We start from the raw sequence: 9,687 nt of genomic DNA, 5'->3' as shown, positions 1-9,687 counted from the left end.
CATTTTCTCTTTTTCCTAAAAGACTAAGGAGTTTATCAGACGCAAGTTTTTGGCGATTTTTCCTGCCTATCGCGCAATGTTTGCGCCACCAGAATTGCGCAATAACGTGATAGCGGGATGTTCTTCCAGACGCCATTCATTTCTATGGGAGCCCATTGCGCAATGCTCCCGTAGTTTTAGCGTCATTCCTCCCCTTTTTGTGCACTACGGGAAAAAAAGAGAAATCAGGCCTTTGTCTCCCGTTACCCTTGTGAATGCGTTGCAAAATGGTTTGGTGTGGTAGGCAGCAACGCAAAGCGACGCAAATGTTACTGTTCCCATGATGCTGAGCTGCTTTTTCACCCCATTCCCTTCCGGTGGCCTTCCTTTTTCAGGACAACCCTGGGGGAGGGGGGGTGGGAGTGGGAGTGGGGGTACATACAACTAATGTATGCAAGGGATTCCCCAAAGGGTCATCCATTCCAGCCCCATTCCTCTGCCCTGCAAGAACACCTAGGAGGGTAGAAATTGAAGGGACCCCAAAGGGTCATCCATTCCAGCCCCTTATTATGTCCTGAAGGAAAACGGAGGCTAGAAATTAAAGGGATCCTAAAAGGTCATCCATTCCAGCCCCGTTCCTCTGCCCTGCATGAACACCTAGGAGGCTAGACATTGAAGGAGCCCCAAAGAGCCTTCCACTCCTGCCCCTTACTCTGTCCTGAAGGAATACATAGGAGGCTAGAAATTAAAGGGACCCCAAAGGGTCATCCATTCCAACCCAATTCCTCTGCCCTGCATGAACACCTAGCAGGCTAGAAATTGAAGGAGCCCCAAAGAGCCTTCCACTCCTGCCCCGTACTCTGTCCTGAAGAAATACATAGGAGGCTAGAAACTGGAAGGGGCTTCTCCTCTCTCCCCCGGAAGCATAAAGGTCAGGATGCCACCAAAACCCCCAAGGAGCATGCGTAAATATGTTGATGCAAAATGTTCAAGACAAAAGGAAGGCGCTGGTGTAGTAAAGAGTTCCGCTATGCATGGTTTCGCATCACGCAAATTGCAATTTTTGCGTAACTGTAGCGCTAACATAACGTTATGGGGGAATGACGGAAAAGCAAGCAATGTGGTAGAACATTGCGTTATAAGGTCATTGTGCAACGTTTGTTTCACTTCCTTAGCGGAATTGAGGGTCCAAAACCTCTCGTTTGATAAACTCCTAACTCAGTTCTAACATGGAATATGTTCTCTGATGCAAGCACTGACCACATGAGGCACTACAGCACAATTATTTTTAGAATCTGGAATCAACATACAGTTGGCCCTCCATATCCATGGATTTTTTATCCACTGATTCAACTGTACATTGCTTGAAAAAAAAATCCCCAAAATTCCAGCAGCAAAGCTTGATTTTGCCATTTTATATAAGGGACAGCATTTTTTGTGCCATTGTATTTAATGGGGCTTGAGCACCCACAAATTTTGGTATCCACAAGGGATCCTGGAACCAAACCCCAGCAGATGCCAAGGGCCCGCTGTATATACAGTGTTTCATTCTGTGAAGCATTAGTTCATGATGTGGGGAACCTGCAGCTCTCTACATGTTGTTGCTAGATCCCAAATTATCTTAGTCCTAACCAGCAAGATCAGGAACTATAGATAATGGGGATCAGAGTCCAATAGTATCTAGAGGGCCAAATGTTCCTTGCCTCTGTGTTAATTACTATTGCCATAAAATAAAAGCCTAGCTAAGACTGTAATAGCTATTTGTCCATTCTAGGCAATCTGAACAAACTGCAGAGTTCATTTTCCACTATAGAAGATTGGCTCAAACCTGAATGGTGTTATTATGCTATCAATGTATACTGTACTAGCAGAAATGAATTGCTAACATCAGAGCAAGAGGGGGATCTAGGCTTACCCTTTCTACTATGTAACTTATTGTGAAAGAGATAGCACATGTGAGCCTAAGAAGCAGTTCCCAATACACCAAGTAGTCAAGATGCCTGCACATCTGAGGTGAAGAAACTAGTGAGTAATAGATTTCAATTTCATTTCTGCAAGTGTCTGCACAACCAATAAGCATTGTGCTTAGTCTGTTTCTCTTGCACCCCAGCTTGTTCAAGAGTTAAATGCAATGGAATGATTGGCTCCATGTCTATTGAATATAGGCCAGTCTCTGGTTAGCTCTCTCTTTTTCTAATTTATATTATTTTATATTTATTTTTAAAGACAAATGTCACCCCTTGGGCTTTCCATGGTTCAGGCTGTTTGGGAATTATGACTTTAGTATAATCTAAAAGGTCGCACTAGCTATGTATTAAAATTACATAAAATTATTTGAAAGATGAAACAGAGTCTGCAGATTTATAGTTGATACTATGGCTCTTTTTAGCAGCCAGAAAGTGTATAGAACAGTTTCAGAATTTATTGGAAGCACCTACAACTGACAGCTAAATATCTAAATCTAACTCTGTTTCTACAGCTATAAAAATATAGCTATAGTTATCTATGTATATAGCACACATGGGTACAACATGGGAATGTATTTAGTCCTTAAGAATGCCCCATTGTCTACATTTTTTTCTGTGTATTGTCACATGTGGAAATAACACTTCATGCATATGACAAAGATGATAACATCCACCAAATATTGTCACATAAAGTTTGTAATTTTTAAGGCACCATACTTAATCATTCTGAAATTCACAATGAATTTTCCCATTGTTCTCCAGGCTCACGTTTCCATTCTCTTCATCTTAAGTTTAAAAAACAAGAGGACACAGTCTCAAATATGTAGACTTTAAGAGACAACATTCTACAAAACTTTCTCTTAAATTACTGTCAGAAGAAATAGTCCAAAAGGCTACCTATACCTATCCCCCGTCTGATAATCTCCTAGGGAGGGGGACAGACGAGAAGAAGAGAAGTTCTATTAAACATCTTATAAGACACTTCTAGTTTTCCATTTTCTCTCCCAGGTGGGCAGCCATTTCAGTTAGTCATATAGGGAGCATGAGAAAATTTTAGGTTGAGAACTAAAGACTTTGCACAATGTTTGCAGCAGAATTCCCCTCTTTGTCTGTCATCACCTTCCCATGTTAATGTTTCAGCTCTCCATATCAATGTTAAATCAACAAGCTAAAATTTCTGCCCAGCTTGATGCCTGACATCAAATGATCAGTAGAATTATATACCTGTAAACATTTCATTGTGATGGGAAGTAGAATCTAGGTTGAATAGAGGCAGTGCTTCTTCAACTATCTGATGCTGGGGACTAGAAGAGCTTTTTCCTGAATGCACCAGGGAACAGCACTATTGGTATCCACTGACTACAATTGTTTTATTCTTTCCTGGAACTTTATGACAAACTAGCTGCCAATATCTTGCAGACTAACACTGGCCCACAGATTACCACTGAGTAGCCCTAAAATAGAGTCTAACTTTCACATAAGATGTTAACATCCCAACCAGCAACACTCACCAGCCAACATAATCAAACATATAAAAATGAGCCACATGCATGAACTATACCACTGTAGTTTTTTAAAGGTTAGATGAAAATGTACCTGCATTTGGGAGTGGAAGCAACAAGAGATGACATCAAACATCAGAGAATAGTACAGCACAAATCACTCAAAATGGCCCAGCTGGATGAGCCCATAGTTAAACAAGATGCCTCTTCACACTACAGAGTTATAGTATTTTGATAACACTTTAATTGCCTAGGCTCCATCTTATGGACTCCTGGGATCTGTAAGCACTATTTTTTAAGGATAGAATTCTAAATGCCACAGAAAACTACAAATCCAAGGATCCCACAGGATAGAATCACAACATAAAAGGGTTATATTTGTGTAGTGTGCAAGGGAAAGGTTAAATAGCTCTACTTACCAGAATTTGTTCAGAAAAATTCCACTGATTTTAGTGACTGAACTCTCTGTTTTACCAAAAAGTTGCAAAAGAAGTGCTCTTCAGAGCTTCCTCTCTTTCAAAAAAACCAACAAACCTGGTATTTTGGACCCTTTTTATCACCCCCAGAAGTTGTTCTAACCAGGCAGATTAACTTTGATGGTCTGTCCATGATGGCTGCTTCCCACAAAATAAACCCCACAATGGGTATGATGTATCCCTTACCAAAAAAAAAAAAGATGTTCCAAATCAATACATTTCCTCATAAAATACAGTATATAGCACCTTCCCCTTATTTCAGCATACTACTTTCTCAATGAAGTCTACATAGTAGACTCCAGTCCTCCTTATAAATTTGGATCTGGCAATATTGGAGCCTATTGCCAGTGCAGCATGCAGTGGCTTAATATCAAAATTAAACTTGATTTCAAGTATGAAAGATGCAACTCTCATAAGTTAAGAAAAGGATAGGAAACAAACCAGAAATGAACTGGCACAAGTGAATGGTCTCCAATAGCTTTGTGTAGTGCCTCTTAGAAAATCATGGTCTAAATTTGCTCTAGGAAAATTGTGCTGTCTCTCAGATTCAAAATAGTACCAAAATAAACAGTATTTTATTAGTCAACTACGTCTTCAGCAAAAGACAGACCAGTAAATTAGGTTAAAAAATATATAGGTGCCCGGGAATATTAATCTTGAGTATTTGTCAATGGCATGAGTGTTTTTCATGATTCGCAGGCTAACGTGACCCTTCAACCCTTTCTTCCTTGATGAATGAGACTCATTATTCATGGCCAAGTTGACCAGCATCTTGTCTTGCTTCTCCTCCTCAGTCACCATCTGGCCTCTTGCATACTCTTCTAGGCTGTTAGTATCCGACTCGCTGTAGATACCTTCCAGCAGCATAGTTTTTGTAGAAGGTATTCCACATGTGCATGGGAACTGAGGAAACAGAACAATAAAAAAATCAGAATTAGAGGAAAAGATAGCACCTTAGTTTTATGCAGAATGTGTGTTAATGCTTCATCTGCAAATTATAGTATTGCAGGACTCTTTGGATTGTATCCAGTGTGATATCAAGTGGAATTCTGCAAACAGAAGGGTCTCATGGGTGGAAAGGGGAGAATTTTCCCCACCAATTACACTTTCCTATACAGCTGCCAAGCTTCTGAAAACCTGAGCATGTGGGGGACCCTTCAGAATAGTTTGTGAGGTGATGCTACTGGTAGTTAGGCTGGCAGGGGAAGACAATCTGGTAAAAGCCATCTCTGTCCAATCTCTGCAGTAGCCCAGTGGTATGCAAACCTTTTACTCTTGGGACTCCCATTTACATCTCCCTGTGGATGTTGTACCCCCACCTCAACATGGTACATGAATAAAAATACTTTGTTTAGTGTGCATATTTTAATTTGCACATTCATATATATACATATGTTAATATTTTATAAGGAAATAACATTGTTCAAATTAGAACAGTTTTATTTAAGTAAATTCAATATTAAACTCAACGCATGTGTAAATTTTACACATAAAAAGTTTGGGAAGAAGGGAAGGAAGAGAAGGGATCAGGGCCTACAAGTCTCATGCTCCCCACTGAGGGTCCCACCCCACTGTTAGAGAACCACTGCAGTAGCCTAAACAAAAAGGACCCCTTCCCATCATGGGGAAAAACTACATTATGACCCACTGGATTCATTAGGGCACGGACCCGTCAAATGGTACACAAACATGTATCTCTCTTGACTGTAAAGGTGAATTCTGACTGAGCAGTATTGTTGATATAAAATAGTGTGAATTTTGGAAAGTGAAAACAATCCCAAATGTAACTTTCTTTTAAGTTTCTCTGCAAGAAAGGGATTACATAACTATATGTAATACAAGAGGATGTCAGTTTACCTCCCTTTCTGTCAGAACTATAGGCCTAGATCTATGGATTCTAAACATGTGAAACTTGACATGTATACTAAAGAGACTCTAGCAGTGTATAGCAGGGGGCTGCTTAATTTTTAACATGAATTTATTACTCTGAGTGAATTTTAAGACCCCATGTTTTTGAAGCTTGTAGTAACTTTTTTGCTCAGTACCCTGCATCCTATTTCTTGGTCCTAACTAGAGTAAACTCTTTGAATCAATTGTTAAATGGTGAGTTAACATACAATTAAATTCCATTGATTCAGTAGACTTACTCTAGCCAGGGATGTCACTATAGGGTTCAGAGTGCAGACTGTACCGGGTGACACTTCAGGGGGGTGACTGTACACAGATGGGAAGGTGTGCCTTGCACATCTGGCGCCTTTGCTAACTAGGCAGGAAAGCAAGTCTCCTATTTTTTGCTGCCCAACCAGCAGCTCTGCCAGACCTGGAAAGGCTATGGAGCAGCAGGAGCAGCATTGGAGTTTATCAAACGGGAAGAATTTCTCTTAAATTCAAATGAAAAGAAAGTGGGGCCAGAACGCATTCGCTTAAAGTCGGTAGTTTCGCGCAATTTCCTGAATACGCATTGCATTCGAACTGGCTTCCCATTGCCCGAAAACAGCATGCCATTGCCCAAATTTGCGTGTGGCAGTCTATCACGCAATAACGTGAAACCCCATGATTGCGTTCGGACTGACTTCCCATTGCCCAAATTTGTGTGTAGTGGGTTATCACGCAATAACATTAAACCCCATGATTGCGTTCAGATTGCCATCAGATTATACTTCCAATTCCCCTTGTCTGATAAACTCCATTCTTTCACCAGTGGCTGCTGGCTGTTTGGGAGAAAAGGCAGTATGGCTCTCCAATCTCCTGGGATATATTGAACGCTGTTAAAAGCCTATGTGATTTACATCTCTCTTTTCAACGTTTGATTCAATGTTTAAGGGTTACAACAAGTATTGCCACCTTACGTATTTCTTTGAGGATGGGAAGTGCCCAGCTTTGCACTGGTTGAATAAGTCAGTTTGATTATGGAAGCCATTAGCTAAAGTTATGTAACTGTGTTAGAGCTGGACACAAGGTATTTTCCTGGTTTGAGTGAACCGCTATAGCTCTTTGACAGGTCTACTCATTCCCATGACTGTGAAGAGCAGCGATCCCGGCAGAGCAGAGTGAGCACTCCCATAACTCTGTCCCTCAGGCTTCTCTAACTCCCCCTGTACCCTGCTTCAGACTGTACTGTCTGCAATGCTATAAGAGGGCTAGGAAAATTTAACACCTAGTGGCTTGAATCTTGCTGGTAGTCCAAGCTAGTCAGTAGTGTACCTAATATATTTGACACCCATTGCAAATAATTTTTTAACATCCTCCCTCTCTTCAACAGCCTGCAGCCACTGGTGAAATAAGGCTGCTCCTGCTGCCCCATAGCCTTTTCAGGTCTGGCAGAGGAGGGGGGGGAAACTGGTGATAAGATAACTGTCAGCTGCAATGAAGAGCCATGACAGCAAAACATGGTAAGGTTTACCATCCAACAGGTTCAGAAAGCAATATGTTGGGCAATATAGAAGGAGTCTAAATACTAGCTGGCAGCATTTGATGAAATAAATGAGAGAAAATGTGACAGAGGGGGAAGAAAACATGAGAGAACTGGGATTGTTTTCAGTTTCAATCTAGATTGAATGAATATGAATAAGAGAAAAGTATTTTAAAGGCAACATTCAGTTGTAAGGAAATTTCAAAGTATTTTAAAATAGCTTTACAGTTTACTGAGATATTGCAAGCCTTTTGGATATTTGAAACTTACTTGGGGTACATTAGGATATAATCAAATTAGTTTATGCTAATTCACTGGTCCTTTCAATTTACTGCCCTCCCAAATGTGTTGGACTGTAATTGCTATGCTCTCCAGCTAGCATGGCCAATAGTCAAATGCACCTGGAGCATAGCATGCTATGGAAGTCTACCATAGTTCTTTCTCTGCACAGGAGAAAAGAGTTTGTATACACAGAGATCCTTTGCCAACACCGTTTCCTCATCTGTTTCTCTGGAAGACTGTAGCCTTGGTGAACTATTTAAATCACCATTTTATTCAAGAATATTGTCACAGGTGAGGTTAAAGAAAAGGTTTACATAAGCAACTGTGGCTTATGCACATGACTACAGCTCAAAACAGAGAGGTCAAATAGAATTTTTTTTGACAAAAATGACAGCATTAAGAAAAATTGTATAAAAACATCAGATTTGCAAATTATAGCAAGAATGATATGAAACTTTATTCAGCTTAGTGTTTCAACTTTTAACAATAATTATGAATAAATGATATATAATCCACCCATAAAAACACTGCAGATTCAGCTCTAGTCATATAAAATAGACAAAACATATAACACCCAGTCAGCCTGAGATGAGAATATAGTACTTACCTTCCTATCTGCATCAAATGATGCACTGAGCCTGTTCACTGGTCCTCACACAAGCATTGCTGTCCAGATGCCAATCTAGACAGGCCTCTTTGTTGGCTGTGGATGGATCTCAGGCGTCCTTGCTTTATTATGTAAAGGATGCACATTCCCCACCTTTGCACATCACACTGGAGGTGCAAATGAGAATGCCCAAGCCACTCCTGCATCTGTTCTTACCACTTAATTAATTGGCTCATTAATTAAGTTGATATGTGTGCTGCCCTTCCATAACAGGGCTTTCTCAGGGTGGTGTATGCCTCAAAACAGATGCAATGAAATCACAAAAGCAAAAGCAAAGCAAGAGTCACAGAAGTTGCACAACTTCTGTGTAATCGGAGAGACCAGTCTGAGTGCATTTCACATCAAGAACTTTCTGTCTTCTACTATACTGGTTGAAGCCAGATTTTAAATGTGTATCTGACTGGTCAGGGCTTTGTAATAATTTATTGGCAGTAGCTAAACACAATGCAGCAAACACAAATTCATACCATGCTGAATTTCCCTTTCTTACCCTCCCTATATTGTCTCTGCCAAAGTCCCAGGTTGCAGACTTCCCCAGTTCTGATCTGAGTTTCCTTCCCTCTGTCGCTCCTACTATCATCACCTCCTGTTTCTGTGGTGTCAGGGCTTCGCTGTCAGTTCGCATGCTCTAGACAAAAATTGTTCACACACACAGACATGCAAGTGTCAGAGTTTTCTCATTCACATTCACAAAGCTCAGGTGCAAGGTATGGAACCTCAGGACTTGGGAGCAAATTGTGGCCCTCTGTGCCATGTCCAATTTCCCATGACACTGTTTGGTGGTTTTGAGTTTTTGTACATTTGGGGTTTTCCCCCTTCTACAGGGATGATGAATTTAGGCATGATTAGAGGTAGTAAGAGGTCAAATGTGCTGGTATTTTTTGCTCTGCCAAAAGCTGAAATAGAGCCCTGAGAATATCTCTGAAAATGAATTTGGTCCTCAAGCTGAAAGAGGTTCCTTACCCTTGCTCTGATATATTTAACTCAGGCACACAGGGAGTGTCTCTCACCTTATCTCGCAGTTTCCGCTGCTTCCTCTCTTGCACAGTGGTCAGGTAGTTCACGGCTGCATATTCAATGACCGAGAGGAAGACAAACACAAAACTGACCCAGAGATAAATGTCCACAGCTTTGATGTAGGAAACCCGAGGCATGGAGGCATTGACACCTGTGATGATGGTAGACATGGTCAGCACCGTCGTGATCCCTGAAAAAGCCCCACACAAATTTTTACTTCAAGTATCAACACAGGAGAAGTAAAGGGATTCATGTCAGCCACGTCTAACAGACACAGAGAACTGTTTTCTAAGCTATATTTCATTGTGGCACTCTGAAGTAATAATAAAGAATATATGTGCTAAGTGACTTCCCTCTCCAAGTAGCTACAATCGGACATAAAATA

General features: G+C 40.8%; 1 protein-coding gene across 5 annotated transcripts in view; it reads right to left on the bottom strand.

The window, feature by feature from the left end:
- Window positions 1–1,470: 1,470 nt before the first annotated feature.
- Window positions 1,471–9,687, bottom strand: part of GABRR2 (gamma-aminobutyric acid type A receptor subunit rho2) — a 44,087-nt gene continuing 35,870 nt past the window's right edge. For 3 of the 5 annotated variants that reach the window (XM_042446492.1, XM_042446495.1, XM_042446496.1), the window contains 3 exons: window positions 9,296–9,492; window positions 8,776–8,913; window positions 1,471–4,827 (listed from right to left, as the gene is read on the bottom strand). In XM_042446492.1, the coding sequence (XP_042302426.1) occupies window positions 4,519–4,827; window positions 8,776–8,913; window positions 9,296–9,492 (644 nt within the window). In that variant the 3' untranslated portion in view covers window positions 1,471–4,518. The remainder of the gene's footprint in view (window positions 4,828–8,775; window positions 8,914–9,295; window positions 9,493–9,687) is intronic. The other 2 variants (XM_042446493.1, XM_042446494.1) reach the window with 2 other exon arrangements.

Source organism: Sceloporus undulatus, chromosome 1 (genome assembly GCF_019175285.1).
Source record: "Sceloporus undulatus isolate JIND9_A2432 ecotype Alabama chromosome 1, SceUnd_v1.1, whole genome shotgun sequence".
NCBI classification, from domain to species: domain Eukaryota; kingdom Metazoa; phylum Chordata; class Lepidosauria; order Squamata; family Phrynosomatidae; genus Sceloporus; species Sceloporus undulatus.
The sequence above is the reverse complement of the archived record's forward strand: the minus strand, read 5'-3'. Positions and strand labels throughout refer to the sequence as shown.